Source organism: Mytilus galloprovincialis, chromosome 6 (assembly GCF_965363235.1).
Source record: "Mytilus galloprovincialis chromosome 6, xbMytGall1.hap1.1, whole genome shotgun sequence".
NCBI classification, from domain to species: Eukaryota; Metazoa; Mollusca; class Bivalvia; order Mytilida; family Mytilidae; genus Mytilus; species Mytilus galloprovincialis.
Genome location: NC_134843.1, coordinates 96,239,981 through 96,258,722, shown reverse-complemented (window position 1 = coordinate 96,258,722; position 18,742 = coordinate 96,239,981). Strand labels below are relative to the sequence as shown.

The following is an 18,742-nucleotide window of genomic DNA, read 5'->3' as shown; positions in this document are numbered from 1 at the left end:
CGTTATTTTGCGTCTTACGATAAACGGGTGCCGTCGCCAGAAATTAGATACGTGTTTTAGCGTTTTCTTTTTAACTGTTACCTATTTACTTTAGAAAACCAGTATTCTAAAATTTACGTAATTTTTAATATTTTTTTCTCTCGAATAAATTTATGATGATAAAACAATTTTTCATTGTCTTTGACATTTCGATTGGTCCAAAAATCGAATAAAACGTACACAGTTAATTATCTCGTTGTCTTGTACGAGATTATGTGTTTATTTACATCCGGGGACCGTCACCTGGACAACAAGTACATCAGAAAGGGGGAACATACATTTAACATTTTGAAAACAAAAAATCCAGGAACATACTGAACAATGGTAGGTGTATGGATGACTCCTAGTGAGATATTCAATCCCTCTTCCTCTTTTACCTGTTTTTTTTTTAATTCTACTACACAAAAACGACAAAACAACATGAAATTTAAACATGTTATTTTTTGTATTTGAAAATACACATGATATTATCCTAAACCAATATTTATGATAAATTGGTTATTTTCCTCTTTTTTTAAAAACTTTTATTACATTATTGTGTATAGTTTATATGGTAGTATGTTGTTGAACTGATCATTTATTAAATAATTTGTAAAAAGGATTCATTGCAAATAGATTTATTTTGATCTGCTGACTTTTCAACCTGTCTACCTATAGTATGTAAATAAAAAGTCAACCTGTTGACTTATTTCTCTTTCAAACTGATTGACGGATTTTTCTTCAGACAGAACTACAATCTGTGTAGCGTAAGAAAATAATTAACTGATTTAAACATTGGTTTTGGTGTCTGACACTCGAATTTCCGAGGCCTAAAACTTTCAAAAATAGAGTAAACCCACGGACTTAGTACTACTGATCATGCTTACTATTGAAATTTGCATAGGAAACACCTTCTTCCAGCTTAACCATTTGTGTTGATTTGGAAAGTAGAGGACCATATAATAAGTGTGTAAAAACTATGGAGTTATTGAATGTATGCAATGTATTAAATTTTCAAAGAACTTATTTAAAAGATTTTTTACCCAGATGATCCACATCCCAAAAAGATTTTCAAGGTGTTCTAATTTATAGAAATATGAAACTCACTTTGAACCCAGGAAATTTAACCGTGTATGTGAAAAATGTCTCTGCTTCAATACAAGCCATCATACATATCCAAGTTAAGATATAGACTGAGCTAGTCCAGGGGTTTCATTATCTTTCATGTTGACTGGTACATTCCACGTTTCTAGGTGGTACTTTTCACTTTATTCCATGAATATCTTATATAAAAATTTCTACATTTAGGCGGTACTTGTCAATAGCATAGGAGGGTAAAAGTACCGGGTACCGCCTCCTAATGAATGGCCTGAGCTACAGAAGAAATTGTTAATATTACTGGCTATTTGAAATCAATTAGTCATCCTAAACCCATCTATCAGCATCTCTTGGTCTTTCTGGTCAAGAAATATAGAGCAACAAATCATCAAAATTGACACTTAAAGTCTTTTTGTACCTGATACATGTATATCTTTTTTTAAATGAATTTTCATTTTTGCAGCCTCCTAAAAAGAAAAGTGGAAAGAAGGGAAAGAAAGGGAAGAAATCTGGAAAGGCCAAATCACCAACAGTTATAGATGGAATCTCAACAGAAGAAATGTCCAAAGAACAGGTATAGACTTCTGCTTGAAATAAAGTGTCAGAAGATACCAGGGATATTCAAAATCACAAAAACAACTGAAATATCACAGCAAAAAAACAAAGACTGAGCAATATGGACCCATCCAAAAGATGATAAAAGATAACGTAAACACAAACAAATATACATTTGTACTTGCAATATTTTTACCTTGTAGTTGGAATAATTTATATTTTGTTTATCTCTAAATTCTTGAAGATTTTTTTTGATTGCAAATTATGTTGCACAAGTTTATAAAATGCAAATGGTTTACATCATGTTAATATTGCTAAATTTTTTGTTCATTAACTAAAAAGATCAAAATGTTCTACTAGTATCATTACAAAAAGTTAAATGTTTTAATTACAGTTGGAAGAACACATACAAAGATTACGTGAGGAATTGGAACGTGAAAGAGAAGAGAGAAACTACTTCCAATTGGAAAGAGACAAGGTCAACACATTCTGGGAAATCACAAAAAGACAGTTAGAAGAGAAGAAAGCAGAACTTAGAAATAAAGACAGAGAAATGGAGGACTCAGAAGAAAGACATCAGACCGAAATAAAAGTAATTTTAAGAATTGTTTTTCAATCATATTCTTTTAACTATCTTTAGATTCCAATGTATGCTTCTTTCATAATTTCCAAAAGCTACTTTGTCATGCTGTAGAAATAAATTGAAATGAAACACTCAAAATCAGATATTTTTGTAAAAATTATGACATGATTGCTTTCATTATAACTATTACTGACATAATTTGTGTACAATATTTTCTGAATATCATCATAAAAGAATGTCTCTTCTTTTGTAAAATAAATGCAAACAGATATTTCTAAATTTAAACTATCAATAAATATCTTCTTCAAATATTTTGTATTCAAACATTAAAATAAAGTAGAATCTGTTATATGAACATGTAGTTTTGTATTACCCGGTATATTTAATCATGACAGAATGAGATTTGATTTGATTTTTTATCAGTGAAAATCATATCTAAATAAAAATATTTAATAATTTACCATTTTATATTTTCAGGTTTACAAACAAAAAGTGAAGCATTTACTGTATGAACATCAGAAGAATATAACAACAATAAAGTCACAAAATGTATCTGCCCTGAAATTGGCACAAAATGATCAATCTAAAAGTGAGAAGAACTTGAAGAAAGATAAACGTGCTCTTACCACACAACTCAAAGAAGAGGAACTTTCTAATGAAACATATATTAAAAATTTGAAAAAGGTAAGAATAGCAAACACAATTAAGTCATGTTTTTTAAAAGGTATACAAGTTCTTGTGAAAATAAAAGGAAAATGCACAAATCTTATATCATCTTTAAGTTTAGAATGAATTAGTTTTAAATTATCATTGAAAAAAGTGGTACTGTTTAGTTTGTACTTTATATAATCTAATAAGGGCTTTCAGAGGTCAAATCAATCTTGGAAAACACTATTTATATCCTCCCTACACAACTACTGAAAATTTCTGTGAAAAGATTATCGGATGTTCTTTGAAAATTGATTAAAACTGTGTTTAAATTTTTAAGATAAGTATGGGCAAGTAAGATTAACATGAAAGGATGGGAATTCTAAACTTTATCAAACATATTTTAGGGAAAACAGAAATCACCAAAATTACTGCAATTTACAACATTACATTAACCGTTGACACCAAAAATTTCTTAAAAAGTCTAATCATACAAAGACAAACAGCAATGAACAACACATGGTCTGACTTAGTAATGTACCAAACAATGGTGTTAAATTTGTGCACAAACACCCCCTTTGTCTATCTAGACAGCATGAGTTTTCCAACATAAAATCTAGTTTAATTTGTACCCCACTTTATTGATTAAACAATTTTTTATATGTATTTTTTTTAGACAAATGATGAAGAAATATCTAGGTTACGAGCAGACTTTGAGAGACAGGCTCATGAAATTGAATCAAAGTATGAAAAGAAGATGAGAGCATTGAGAGATGAACTAGATTTAAGGAGAAAGACAGAAATACACGAAATAGAAGAAAGGAAAAATGGACAGATACATGATTTGATGAGAAACCATGAAAAAGCTTTCAGTGAAATTAAGAACTATTACAATGATATTACAATCAATAATCTGGCACTTATAAATACATTAAAGGTAAGTGGTTAAGTAGTTTGTTCTTAAAAATGTGTTAACTTATTGATTTATTTGGTATTTTTAAAGAACTGACATCTTTAAACCAATGCAATTGGTACTGATAGCGTTTTGATTTTACATTGTAACAAGTAGATCTACAAATTTTTTATATGACACATTTTTGTATAAATCCAAAATGAATAAGACTTAGGAATTGTCTGTTTACTTTCTTATTGAAATTTATTCACAAAATAAAGGTTACAAATAAAGATATTATGTTGTTTAGTTGTTTTGAATAAAATCAGCAGCAAGGTATACACCATTGAGACAGCAACCAACACAAAGAGATTTTTTATTTTGTCAAATTATTAAAAAAAAAGTCCATAGAAACTAAATATATTCATGAAAGACCAAAAATAGAGATCACTGAAACATTTCAAAAACATATACTAATATTGCTAACACATTTTTCTTTAATTGTAGGAACAAGTAGAGGAAATGAGAAAAGAAAAAGAAAGAATGGAAAAACAGATGAATGAAATACAGAATGAAAATAGGAGAATGAAGGAACCATTAGAGAGAGTGAAAGAAGAACTAGCAGTATTACAGAAACAACTGGCTAATTATGAAAAAGACAAAGAAACACTCAGAGTAAGTACTGGACCATTATAAAATCTAAAGATACTGGGATATATCAGTCACATGTTTTTTTCATAATAGACATTTACCACTTAATGTTAAATGAACGACAATCATTATGACTATTTTACCAATAAACTCATCATAGATACCAGGGTCAAAATTTTATATATTAACGCAAGACGCACGTTTCGTCTAAAAAAGACTCATCAGTGACGCTCGAATCAAAAAATGTTTAAAAGGCCAACATTGTATAAAGTTTTGAAAAAGGAAAATGAATTGTTTTTATTTTTGTATTTTAATTGCATAAAATGAGTATGTTATCATTATTTGTATTAAAGTCACTTAGTGACTTGAGATACACATTGATGCCATGTGGTTCAGGTATTAAGATTTAACTTTTGAATTATTTCAGATGACTAAAGCAAGGTTGAAGGTCACAGAGGATGAATTTAGAGCATTGAAATGGGAACATGAGGTTCTTGAACAAAGATTTGAAAAGGTATTCATAAAGCTATGAATATAATTTTGTTGTTTTAATTAGTTGTTTCCAATTGGATAAACCTCAAATATTCCATTAGAGTTCAATTTTAATGGTTTTAATGATTGTGTTAAGTATTACAATAACAACTTATTATAATAAAGACTTAAATTACACTCAGGGTATTTTTTGTAATCAAATATCACCTTGGTAATCTAGTATTATTTTAGCCTTGAGGACAGGCGGTTATGGATATCAATCCCTGCTTGGCTCTTCCAAAAGACATGAAAAATTGATATAAGTTGCTCCAATTCTTACCATGTCTTTCTGTGGACTGTTTGGTAACTTGTGAACTACATTGTAGAACATTAAAAATTCACTCAGAATTTTGTTCCAATGAAAAACAGGGGTCATAATATTCCTATGACATTAATATTTCCCGGTTTAAAATGCATGTACTATTTGCAACTGGACAATACACACAAATTCATGATCATCATAATTTTAAATCATCCCTGGAACACTCAATAATAACAAAGGCTATAATAATTATCATTGATGTGTTGTCAGTCATAGTTTTGTGTACAAAATATCTATTTGTTTGCTTTTTTGCATCTCAAAACATAGCATTATAATATTGAACAAAAGTTTTATCTTTTGTTTTCTTTTTAATATGATTAGTTGTCTTTAATTTTTTATCTTTGGATTTTTTTTTTTCAGACACAAATGGAGAGAGATGATCTGTATAAGAAATTCGTTAAAGCTATTCATGAAGTTCAACAAAAGAGCAACTTCAAGAACTTCTTATTGGAGAAGAAACTTGGAGCACTGGCTGACACTCTTGAGAAGAAGGAAGCTCAGTTGAATGAAGTCTTATCAGCATCTAATCTTGACCCAACTGCACTCACAGTTGTCACAAGAAAATTGGAGGTGAGTGTTAATCTGACACGACTCATTATGTCCATAGAATAAAGGAAAAAAAATCCAGGTAATATTATGAAAGACTATGAATCTTGCAATGAAATGGCAGACCATAAAAAAAAATGCTACAAAGCAGGCAAGATAAAAATATCTGTAGACAGTTTTTTGTATTCTCAATCTAGAATATAGTCTTTAATCTGTAGTTGTGATTCACTACAATTACTGACTGTTGTCTTTTTTCAATAATGTGTAAGAGAAAAATATTTATTGAAGTTATTCATCAAGTTTTATTCCATGGGTCTGTTATTGCACAGATTTGATTTATTCCCCCACATGTTACCTAGAATTGTTTATTCTTCTTTAGGATGTATTGGACTCCAAGAACAGTGCTATTAAAGACCTGCAATATGAGTTGGCCAGAGTTTGTAAGGTAACTATATTTTGTCACTTAGTTTAAAGAACAAGAAGAAATGTTTATTTTGTAAATATGAAAATAAGAAGATGTGGTAGGATTGCCAATGAGACAATTCTCCACCAGAGATTATATGACATAAAAGTAAGTACAACTTTCATCAATGAGCAAAACCAATACCACATAGTAAGCTAACTAACTACAACCACTAGATTACAGGCTCATACAAAATGTATACTGGTGCCCCAAACCCTCCCCAAACCAATACCACATAGTAAGCTAACTAACTACAACCACTAGATTACAGGCTCATACAAAATGTATACTGGTGCCCCAAACCCTCCCCAAACCAATACCACATAGTAAGCTAACTAACTACAACCACTAGATTACAGGCTCATACAAAATGTATACTGGTGCCCCAAACCCTCCCCAAAACCAATACCACATAGTAAACTAACTAACTACAACCACTAGATTACAGGCTCATACAAAATGTATACTGGTGCCCCAAACCCTCCCCAAACCAATACCACATAGTAAGCTAACTAACTACAACCACTAGATTACAGGCTCATACAAAATGTATACTGGTGCCCCAAACCCTCCCCAAACCAATACCACATAGTAAGCTAACTAACTACAACCACTAGATTACAGGCTCATACAAAATGTATACTGGTGCCCCAAACCCTCCCCAAACCAATACCACATAGTAAGCTAACTAACTACAACCACTAGATTACAGGCTCATACAAAATGTATACTGGTGCCCCAAACCCTCCCCAAAACCAATACCACATAGTAAACTAACTAACTACAACCACTAGATTACAGGCTCATACAAAATGTATACTGGTGCCCCAAACCCTCCCCAAACCAATACCACATAGTAAGCTAACTAACTACAACCACTAGATTACAGGCTCATACAAAATGTATACTGGTGCCCCAAACCCTCCCCAAACCAATACCACATAGTAAGCTAACTAACTACAACCACTAGATTACAGGCTCATACAAAATGTATACTGGTGCCCCAAACCCTCCCCAAAAACCAATACCACATAGTAAGCTAACTAACTACAACCACTAGATTACAGGCTCATAAAAAATGTATACTGGTGCCCCAAACCCTCCCCAAACCAATACCACATAGTAAGCTAACTAACTACAACCACTAGATTACAGGCTCATACAAAATGTATACTGGTGCCCCAAACCCTCCCCAAACCAATACCACATAGTAAGCTAACTAACTACAACCACTAGATTACAGGCTCATAAAAAATGTATACTGGTGCCCCAAACCCTCCCCAAAAACCAATACCACATAGTAAGCTAACTAACTACAACCACTAGATTACAGGCTCATAAAAAATGTATACTGGTGCCCCAAACCCTCCCCAAACCAATACCACATAGTAAGCTAACTAACTACAACCACTAGATTACAGGCTCATACAAAATGTATACTGGTGCCCCAAACCCTCCCTAAAAACCAATACCACATAGTAAGCTAACTAACTACAACCACTAGATTACAGGCTCATAAAAAATGTATACTGGTGCCCCAAACCCTCCCCAAAAACCAATACCACATAGTAAGCTAACTAACTACAACCACTAGATTACAGGCTCATAAAAAATGTATACTGGTGCCCCAAACCCTCCCCAAACCAATACCACATAGTAAGCTAACTAACTACAACCACTAGATTACAGGCTCATAAAAAATGTATACTGGTGCCCCAAACCCTCCCTAAAAACCAATACCACATAGTAAGCTAACTAACTACAACCACTAGATTACAGGCTCGTACAAAATATATACTGGTGCCCCAAACCCTCCCTAAAAACCAATACCACATAGTAAGCTAACTAACTACAACCACTAGATTACAGGCTCATACAAAATATATACTGGTGCCCCAAACCCTCCCCAAACATTGGATAGTGGTTATAAACTCTTACTCAAACAAATGTTCAAGTTAAAGCAATTTTCCTCAACTGTTTACTTACTAATATTAAAATAATATGTGACATCTAATTTTTTTTTACTATTGGACTAAGACAGTTAATTTTGGTTGTGTTCTACAATGAATTTAGGACAATTTGAAGTATTTCATTTTCCTGAAGTACATATTTTGATGTGTTTTCCTCCTCTTCCAGGCACACAATGATTTGCTGAGAACATATGAGGCTAAGTTAACACAGTTTGGTATACCAACAGAAGAATTAGGATTCAAACCATTAGAGAGTACCGTTGGAGGACAAGCTTTGGGACAAGGACCTGCTGGGCTAGTGTCAGCTCCTTCATAAAGTCCTGTTTCAAAGACAGGAGCCATTCCATCCAATTAGATAACAACCTTATTGAAATACAATGTTGAATCATGAACTTTGTACCAATTTTATATTTTAAGAATTGACCTTAGAGAGAGAGCTGTGATAACTTATTTTTACATGTGTAATTGTGATGTATATAATAAATTATGTGTATATCTGACTATTAAAAGAAAACATCTAATTTTAATTTTCCTTGTTTTTTAAGTCCACCTGACCGGTTTGCAAATCAGAAATATTTGCCTTGGCTATCAATTATTATGAAAATATTTCACAAGTGAAATTTTTTCAAATTGTTTTTTTTTTGGTTATTGGATGAAAATTACAAGTGTAACGTATTCTTTTAACTAAAATTGCTGATGACCAAAATTAAGCATTTGATTTCAGTTATTTGTTTATTAAATCAGTTATTGATGGCAAATATGACTGTTTCCCGACCTTCGACATTGAAAGGTCTGTTGCAAAATAAAAAAGAAACTTATATATTTATTAATTGTTTTAAAAAAACAAGAGAAAGTAAATGATATAGAAAAATACAACAATTGTAAAAATTCTGTACATTTATATGTATATAAATAAGACTAGCTAGGTAGCCAATCAGTCAGTTTGTTCATCAAAACTTATTACCAGCTGCAGCCATCATCCATTTAGGAATATATACAAAATTAGGAACAAAATTAGCCATCCATTTCGTCTTTGGAAAAAACTGTAGAGCATTGTTCAATTGTCTAGGATTTACTGGTACTTTACCTACAATTTAAAGAAAATTATTAAGACAAACTTTTAAAATGCATATCATAATTCAATAACAAAATTATGTTTCAATTTTGCCTGCAAGTGTTGCCTTTCTACTTACTTACATATCTGATGGATTGATATTGTTCAAAGGTTAACTATATTCTGTAAACCAACTATTTTTCACAATCGATTCATTTAGCCAACTTTCACAAATTATAAAACAACTTGAATACATTAAACTTATATCTTCTACTATTTAAATCTGTTATCAAAGTAGGAAAATACAAGAAAAAAAAAAGAAAAAAAGGCAAGAATGCTGAACACAAAAAAAATTGTATCTATGAAAAAAGGTCAACATTATGTAAAGTGATCTTTGGTTAAAAAAAAGATTTTCATTATTCATTTCTTATATTATTAAAGTGAAAACTAGACAAACTAGCTTTGAATAACAAGGTTATATCTAGAATAAGCCTCTCCACTACGACTACTTAACATCTTAAAAGAGAGTAGTTCTTTGTTAAATTTAATCACAACTTTTTCTGCAACTTCTTATAGAGCATGACGTATTGTATAGATACTTGTCTAAAGCTAAAGACTGCTACTTTTACAAACATATTTGGTTTTCTACCTCACGACTTGTTCAATCACACCTCTTTTATTCATACTTCAGATAACTAAACATTTTATCTGTTTTACATATACCTGAATAAATTCTAGGCATGCAAGTTATATAAAGTATATTTATTTTGAATATTATAATTAATATACCATTAATGTCTTTGAATCCATATTCATAGCCAAGGTCTGCAGTGAAGCAAACTCGACCAGACTTTTTCATAATATTTGGATCTAAAACCAAAAAAATAAAAGTTAAACATTATTATAATGAGTACCAAATAAGCATACCTGCCAATTTTTCAAAATCTCCTTGGAGGATTTTAAGTTTGAGAGGACCTTTTTTTTGACAGGTGTGTCGGAATAAACTGATCAATGAAGTGTCCAGTTATTCGTCCCAAATCATTCACTCAGTTCATTAGTAGTATATCCGTTTGGTGACACTGATAGGTGACTAGAAATTAATTATAATTATAACGGCCATCATCCTTATCATACACATCTTCAAATAGACTGTCTTTATGCAAATTAAAAAGTAACTTAGCTCCGCATACGTTTTTATTTGAAAATTAAAGAACTGTAGAAAGAATCAATTATTTAAAGAAATATTGATGATATTAGAAGAATTAAGAATGAACGTTTTTTTATCATATTAACCAGTAAATAAGCATTTGCTTGAATGAAATACCTGTTGCCAGGGCAACAATTGCTTTTCCTGAATATTCAGTTGTTTCTGCATTTTCAAACATAGAAGGATCTAGCTTCATTGTCTGCAATAGAAAGTTAATACTTTTTGGAATTTTGGATCCTCAATGCTCTTTAACTTTATACTTGTTTGGCTTTATAAATATTTTGATTTGAGCGTCACTGATGAGTCTTATGTAGACGAAACGCGCGTCTGGCGTACTAAATTATAATCCTGGTACCTTTGATAACTATTAATACTAGTATTAGTTTGAATGTCACACAAATTTTTTTAAGTTTAAAGAATAATTTCATATCTTTGCATTTATCAATCAAAATTCCTGGATGATGTCATGGCATTGCATGCACATTCCTATTACAAACCTCTGTCGACAAGAATAAACCCTGATTTTCTGCCTGACACATACAAAACATATTTGATAGTTTTAAAAAAAGATAGTGGGTGACTGCTTGTTGATATGCAGAGGTGTTTTGTTAATTTGTGTGTTGCTGTAACATTGACGAAAACCTCATATGTACTGCACTTTATACTTCTCATAAGTAAATAATAAAGGATCATAAAGTATACTAGATGTTTTTTTTTCAATAGAAGTTATGCAAGCATAAACGCATAAACATATACTTAGAACTTGCTTCTTCTGATGTTGATATAGGTTCATCTGTCTTGGTTGTCAGTAAATGTAAAACCTGTTCTGTTCGTACTAAACCTGGCCATAAACTGATGAAAGCAACATCCATCTTCCGTAATTCTATAGCACAATCGGCTGCCATTCTATCATTCTGAAACCACACAGTTTATAGTAAGTGTCAGCACATGTATACATATAACACTATTAAAAAGTACTCAAGTTAAGTACCCTGAACATCACGAGGTCATGTTAAAACATTGTCTGGTCACTATGTCATTTTAAAGCAAATTAAAATATACATTTGCTTTTGCATTAATATGAAAAAAGACAAGTTAGTACGAAAAACAGAAATGCAATTGAATAAAAATATAGAAGACAAGAAAGTGGCATCTTAATAATTTTATCTACCCAGAAAGAAAATATTTCTTTCAATCTACATTAAGATTTTATATCCAAGTGTCCTGAAGAGAAAAGGAGAACCAAACATGAATCTAAAAAAAACAACCCCAAAATACAACATATAACATATAAAATACTCACAGCTTCTTTCCCAATGCCATAAGGAACATTAAACGTGTATTTCAGTCCAGCAGCAGACGATATGTTGACAATTAAACCTGATTTCCATGGAGTCATTAACCTTGCTGCATATACAGAACATAGGTAATGATTCCTGCAATTAATATTTATGATAAATACGTATAACATGTATGTCATATCTCTATTTAATAAGGCATTACATAAAAACATAATCCTAAATTATGTCTAAATTAAAAGATCCATCCCTCAACAATAACTCTTCTACTGTAAACAAGGTATTAAATAAAACTTGAAATCAACACCAAGTTTAGAAAAACCTGCATTACCTCTTGTTGCTTAACTTCATGATGTTATTTGGATTATTTTTTTTAGTTTGATGTTACTATATTTTTTTTCTTCTTAGTTGATCTTTTTTCATTATTAATCTATTTATTATGATTAAAAGACATATTCTGCGTTATAATTTACCTTAATTATAAATTTCAATGCCAAACACTTAATAGTATGACAGACTTTTTCGTATTACGTAAATATGAAAACTTGAAAACAAAGCTGCATGGCCGTAGGCTACTAACAATAACGTAGTCCATACTTCCATGCTTCAGACATATACTACCTCCTGATGTACATATCATCGTGTTTCTGACTTATAAAACTGCAATATTACGATATATACCTTAGTCCTACATTATTAACAGTATCCCACATTGTTATAGGCTGTTCCCAAAACGGTGTGTTAAAGTTATCAGCTAAAGCCTATGTAAAATAAAACATTTAAAGTCTTTGAAATTTCAAACCAAAACATCGGACGATTCAATTCAACCTGGCAGAAAACAAAACAATATATGAAACAATGAAAATAGCTATCTATCAATTTGGCATGTGTTTCCTTGGCAACTGTTACCAAAGTCAACGCCTTATTGGAAGAAAACATGATATTGGGTATGTCTATACGTCTCGAATACAGTCATGTGTCTGTCAAGAATGTGTAAAATGTATTAAAGTATTTGCATTCTGTTGCATTCTGTTGGTTGATATTGTATCTAAGAAGAAGATGACATAAGCTAGTGTCTAATCATTTCAGAAAATGAAATATGTCTCAATCAAAGCAACATTTTTGGTTTACTTTTTTTAATACAATTATAGGGAGTATTTGGGACACACACTTCCTGTTCACTCGTGTAACAATGATTAAAGAAATGTAAACTGCAAAAAAATGTTATTGTGATTCAGTCAACAGGGAATTTAAGGACATTTGAATAATTAAGACTAAAAAGTGTTTTATAGTGATTAAGATTTTAACACAATGTTACTTCTGTATTATACCCCTATTTTTTCACATTTTTACCTATTTGTTTTGTTTGTTTTATACACGCATCGTTATCAATATTATCAAATTTGATGCGACAGTCATACAAGTGAGAGGTTTAACTAGCTATAAAACCAGGTCCAATCCACCAGTTTCTACATAATAAAATGCCTGTACCAAGTCAGGAATATGACAGTTATTATCCATTCGTTTGATGTGTTTGAGCTTTTGATTTTGCCATTTGATTAGGGACGTTTTGAATTTTTCTCGGAAGTTCAGTATTTTTGTGATTTTACTTTTTAGTTATCTATTCAAGATCCCGAACAAATTTAAACGTAACGTAACTTAATAAAACTAAAAAAAAAAAACTCGTTTATTCTTTCAGGTGTATATTTTTTGTAGTTTACATCGATTTCATTATCACAGTTATCAGGATATTACCTTGACAGCAGAATATGCATTATTAACAAGAACATCAAGGCGTCCATCTTGTTCCTTTGCAACACGACTAAACAATTCCTCAACATCACTGTCTTTAGAATGATCACACTGTACAGGAATACATTTGCCACCTCTTTCCTCAATCTACAAATGAAAAGTACCAGTCGTATAAACATAAGTTATAATTAACCGATACACTTGACAAAACGTTCCATATAACCAGGTTCACAGTGCTACTTTTTTATAATTCTTAAATATTTTTTTGATTTGATTTATATAATACAATGTACTTACTTCTTTAGCTGTTTCTGTTAAGGAGCCACCAACGGGATCATCTTCAGGTGATGTAAGTGTCCTTCCTGCAAAAAATGACATGCCATGTTACAACATTGGTTGTAGCTTTTATCTCCATCGCGCTTAACTTATAACGACCAACGGTATTTCTCATAATTTATCATAATCATAAAGAAGTAACATTGCTGTCTTGGATTAATTGACTTGCGAGCAGTTTAAAATATTTTTTGAATGTTCTTGCATTTATTTACTGCAGTCCTGCCTTGTAATGTTGTCATTTAAGTCTTATATTTAACATTGCCATAAAATCGCGAGATTTGGCTATCCACAAAATCATTTTTTCTTAAAATGTCGTCCTGTACTAAGTCAAGAAAATGGCAGTTGTTATCTTATAGTTCGTTTCTGTGTGTGTTGCATTGTTTTTTTTTTTGTTTATTGTTGCACTTTAGTTGTTTTCCTATTATAGTTGATGTGTTCCCCTCAGTTTAAGTTTGAAACGAACATTGGTATTCTACTATTGCCTTTATTTATGTAATACCGTCAACGATATCAGAGTTGTTCACGAAAGATATAAAATGAATTTAACATTATTGCGTTTACAGTTTGATAGATATGTACAGGGATTTATGTGGTCAACTGGAATTAGATCTACACATTCATTTTTTATAGATAAAGCCAACTTGGAAAGGCATTACTAGACTAACGAAAGCTTTCTTTGAATATAGCCTAGTTGCTCGAGTGGTCTAGGGCGCGCTGGATACAGTGCAGACGGGGTGCCATCATCTATCAGATGAAGGGGTTTAAATTCTGATGAAGGAAGAACAAAAAAAATTGTGCTAACACTAGTTGCATATCAGACAATGCTTAAAGGTTAAATAACAAAAATACCGAATTGCAAGAAAAAAACCAACGGAATGTCCCTTTTCAATCAATAAAACCAAAACCTAAACAAATCAAACGAATGTGTTTTCTTTACGGAGAAATTGTTAAAATGATCCTATTTCTTTAGATAGCTGAGCCTCTCACTTGTATGACATTAGTATGAAATTCCATCATATTGACGACAATGTGTGAACAAAAATAAACCCAGATATATAAGGTAAAAATGTAAAAAGAAGTATTATTACAATATTAGTTTAGTACTGTTATCCTTGTTATTTTCGATACTAGCACAGTAGTTTTATATATACTGCAGCTATAGCCTCTCCCAGTGGTAGAGCTATCCCCTAACTATTACCTCTTGTTGCTTCTGTCACAATACAGTGTACCCACCAGTTATATATACTGTAGCTCAAGCCTCACCCAGTTGTAGAGCTATCCATAACTGATAACTTTCTTTGCTCTAGTTACAATACATTGTATTCACCAGTTGTTTATAATGTAGCTTCAGCTTGTCATAGCTACCGCGCTATACCTTCACCGATTCCTCTTATCGCCCCTGTCACAATATGTTGTACTCACCAGATGTATCTATTGTATCTACAGCCTCACCTAGTTGTAGAGCTATCCCCTAACCAATACCTCTAGTTGCTCCAGTTACGATACATTATACTCACCAGTTATATTTTACTGTAGTTCAAGCCTCACCCAGTTGTAGAGCAATCCCCATACTAATATCTCTAGTTGCTCTTGTCACATTACAGTGTACTCACCAGTTATATTTACTGTAGTTCAAGCCTCACCTAGTTGTAGAGCCATCCTCATACTTATACCTCTAGTTACTCCAGTCACAATACAGTGTACTCACCAGTTATATATACTGTAGCTCCAGCCTCACCTAGTTGAAGAGCCATCCCCATTCTAATACCTCTAGTTACTCCAGTCACAATACAGTGTACTCACCAGTTATTTTTACTGTAGCTCAAGCCTCACCCAGTTGTAGAGCCATCCCCATACTAATACCTCTAGTTACTCCAGTCACAATACAGTGTACTCACCAGTTATATTTACTGTAGTTCAAGCCTCACCCAGTTGTAGAGCCATTCCCATACTAATACCTCTAGTTACTCCAGTCACAATACAGTGTACTCACCAGTTATATATACTGTAGCTCCAGCCTCACCTAGTTGAAGAGCCATCCCCATTCTAATACCTCTAGTTACTCCAGTCACAATGCAGTGTACTCACCAGTTATTTTTACTGTAGTTCAAGCCTCACCCAGTTGTAGAGCCATCCCCATACTAATACCTCTAGTTACTCCAGTCACAATACAGTGTACTCACCAGTTATATTTACTGTAGTTCAAGCCTCACCCAGTTGTAGAGCCATCCCCATACTAATACCTCTAGTTACTCCAGTCACAATACAGTGTACTCACCAGTTATATATACTGTAGCTCCAGCCTCACCTAGTTGTAAAGCTATACCTTTACCAATACCTCTTGTTGCTCCAGTTACGATACATACTTTTCCAGACAAAGACTTAGTCATTTTGATTTTTGTGTGCAGGGGTAATCTATTTTTCCAAATACCTTTTAATCTGAAATAAAAGATTGAGCACACATATTTTGGTTAGACCTTACTTGCAAGAATATATACAAAATAGTATACACCGCTCTACTTTGTAAGTCTTCTTAAAGGTTAACAAGTTTCAACGGGAGGGTTCCGTTACTGTTGTAACATAAGATTTGACATTGATAAACATGGTAGAGGAAATAATTAGATGTGAATAGGAACACGTACTAATTTATATATAATTGCGAATGATATAGTTTAACATCGCATTGCTCTGAAAAAACCAGTGTTAAATTTATTGCAGATTTAATGCTCTTACAGATATTTCTCGATAACATAATTTATTGATATAACAATAACACTTACCTTTGACTTATATATATTAGTCCTAATATACAGGCTTGCAATGAGTTTATATCAACAACAACATCTCTTCCTCTAGGTTATATAACGACACAATGTCTTATCATTACATGCATATATGATTTAAGCACATTATAAACTGGATGCAGAATTGTCATTTGTCAGCAGGATCCTTATATAAGAAACACTAATTAAACTTCTCAAATATTAACCGGTGATATCATGATTGTGTGTTACCTGTGTTGTGTGTACACACAGAAATCCATTAAAACATATAGTACATCTAATAATAGAATGTGTGTATTTTTAGATAGACAATTTGAATATCAGATTTTTTTAACTTGGAATAAACAACGCAACTTCATAAAATATATGCATCAATCCCCTCGTGTATTATTTGCAAAGGTGATACTGAATATTTATCAACAAGGTCTTGATACCTTCGGATGATCTTGTTTTTTGAAGAAGAAGAAATTAAAACGTTCATTGACATATACACCTAGCTAGTTCATCAACTTTCTGTATAAACACTGGTGACGTTTTACAGAGTATGAGTAGCAGCTGCAAGCTCTTGAATACCGAATAAGTATAAAAAAAAATAATGCATATCCCATATTTAGGTGAATTTGGTATATTACTACTAACGTGGGAGAAATTCATTATTTCAAAATTAAAATCCTCTCCTTTATCATAGATTTTGGTACTGAGATGACCGTGTAAGTCAAATTCGAGATATTAATTAAAATGAGGCTGAAAAAGCCGTTTCTGTTGTGTCTTTAATTTCTAGTTCTGGAGGATATAATATAATGGAATAAAATGAGAAAAGTTTAGTCTTTTTATAATTGAAAAGTGTTTGAAGGAACTCCGACTCATACGAAAATAAGAAGAGGTCGGCTGGAAGAGGCGAACAGATCGTTCTCACAGGAATTTCGACAATTTGTTAATTTTTTTTACACCACATTTTACACATAACTTGACGGTACCCAAATTGCACCTATTTTGACGGTTTTTTCAACTACGTTTTTTTTATGATTAAGACAAAACTTTCCATTTTATGTTTATTTTGTAGCCGTATCCTTCTTTATTATATTGGTACACTAATTTGATTTTCAATTCATATGGAATCATAGAAAAATTGGTCTGAACTAACCTCCAAACCACCAATGATTCTGTAATGAGGAGTACCCAAATTGCAACCATGCTTAAATTCACATCGTCAAAAGTCGAATAACAGAGCTTTTGTTTATTTTTTTCAAATATTTTGAACAATTGGATATTTGTCCATGCTTACTCTTCTTTTTTTAAGAAAAGAATACTTGAAACATATTGTATTTTCTAATTTTAAAAAAGATGACGTTTTGATGACCTCGCATAGCGACGTTTCAGTACATTTTGCTTTTTCAGTAAACACTTCATCTGTTGATAAATACTGTGAACGTTTTGTGTATATCTTAATCTATTTACTAGTACCTATTTTGAAAGACATGTATAATATCAAATCATAAAAATTTGGATACTCGTTGCAAATTGGGGTACCGTTACGTTATGTTGTAAATCAGAAATTCCAGGAAACTGATATGACTTGTTCCTCTGTGTAGCATTTTTCAAGTATTTGTTCACCATAGAAAAATTCGCCGTTTGGTATCCCGAAGTAATTAATTCATAGCACATGCTTTAATTTTTTATGTTGAAAAGCATTGTGGCCAGGACAAGTTTATCGACAGGATTTACGGACTCAAAGGGACACAAATTGCGCCCCTTCATCAGCAAACATGATCTTTCGGTGTGGTTTGAATCACAGCCAAACTCAATAAAGATCAATCTAAATTCTATTGAATTGATAAATTTGATAACACTAATCAATCCTTGATGTCATCTTTCTTTAAATAATCAAGAACTGTTTAATTATGCTACGGAACTTTACCCATGGGAACTTAACTTTCATAATCTTAAATAAGCAGCAATGATTGTCCTTTTATAGATTTTTGTATTACACAAAGAACACTATATACACATTTTGATGAAATACGGCAAACACACG

The 18,742-nt window shown here is 31.9% G+C and overlaps 2 protein-coding genes across 4 annotated transcripts; one reads left to right on the top strand and one right to left on the bottom strand.

Moving 5' to 3' along the window:
- The first annotated feature begins 263 nt into the window (after window positions 1–263).
- On the top strand, window positions 264–8,798 carry LOC143080833 (dynein regulatory complex subunit 4-like). Its single transcript, XM_076256894.1, has 10 exons — window positions 264–363; window positions 1,580–1,690; window positions 2,066–2,263; window positions 2,732–2,938; window positions 3,579–3,839; window positions 4,302–4,469; window positions 4,873–4,959; window positions 5,659–5,868; window positions 6,224–6,289; window positions 8,444–8,798. Exons 1-10 carry the CDS (start codon window positions 361–363, stop codon window positions 8,591–8,593), a joined length of 1,461 nt encoding a protein of 486 aa, XP_076113009.1. The 5' UTR covers window positions 264–360; the 3' UTR covers window positions 8,594–8,798.
- Window positions 8,799–9,087: 289 nt separating this feature from the next.
- LOC143080834 (dehydrogenase/reductase SDR family member 1-like) lies at window positions 9,088–16,949 on the bottom strand. Of its 3 annotated transcripts, XM_076256895.1 has the most exons (10): window positions 16,705–16,949; window positions 16,203–16,363; window positions 13,886–13,950; window positions 13,592–13,735; window positions 12,518–12,597; window positions 11,842–11,974; window positions 11,306–11,452; window positions 10,656–10,737; window positions 10,121–10,201; window positions 9,088–9,364 (listed from the first exon to the last, which is right to left on the bottom strand). In XM_076256895.1, exons 2-10 carry the CDS (start codon window positions 16,312–16,314, stop codon window positions 9,228–9,230), a joined length of 981 nt encoding a protein of 326 aa, XP_076113010.1. In that variant the 5' UTR covers window positions 16,315–16,363; window positions 16,705–16,949; the 3' UTR covers window positions 9,088–9,227. The 3 variants fall into 3 exon arrangements, with proteins under 3 accessions (XP_076113010.1, XP_076113011.1, XP_076113012.1); XM_076256896.1 differs by lacking the exons at window positions 16,203–16,363; window positions 16,705–16,949 and adding an exon at window positions 15,633–15,699; XM_076256897.1 differs by lacking the exons at window positions 9,088–9,364; window positions 10,121–10,201 and having other exon boundaries at window positions 11,295–11,452.
- Between the last annotated feature and the right edge of the window lie 1,793 nt (window positions 16,950–18,742).

Coding starts and splice junctions, on each gene's coding strand:
- LOC143080833 (XM_076256894.1), top strand. Junction 2,264..2,731: donor GACATCAGACCGAAATAAAA/GTAATTTTAAGA, acceptor TTATATTTTCAG/GTTTACAAACAAAAAGTGAA. Junction 4,960..5,658: donor TTGAACAAAGATTTGAAAAG/GTATTCATAAAG, acceptor TTTTTTTTTCAG/ACACAAATGGAGAGAGATGA.
- LOC143080834 (XM_076256895.1), bottom strand. CDS start 16,314: ATGACTAAGTCTTTGTCTGGAAAAGTATGTATCGTAACTGGAGCAACA. Junction 10,202..10,655: donor AATTGTTGCCCTGGCAACAG/GTATTTCATTCA, acceptor TTTTGGTTTTAG/ATCCAAATATTATGAAAAAG. Junction 9,365..10,120: donor TGGATTCAAAGACATTAATG/GTATATTAATTA, acceptor TTTAAATTGTAG/GTAAAGTACCAGTAAATCCT.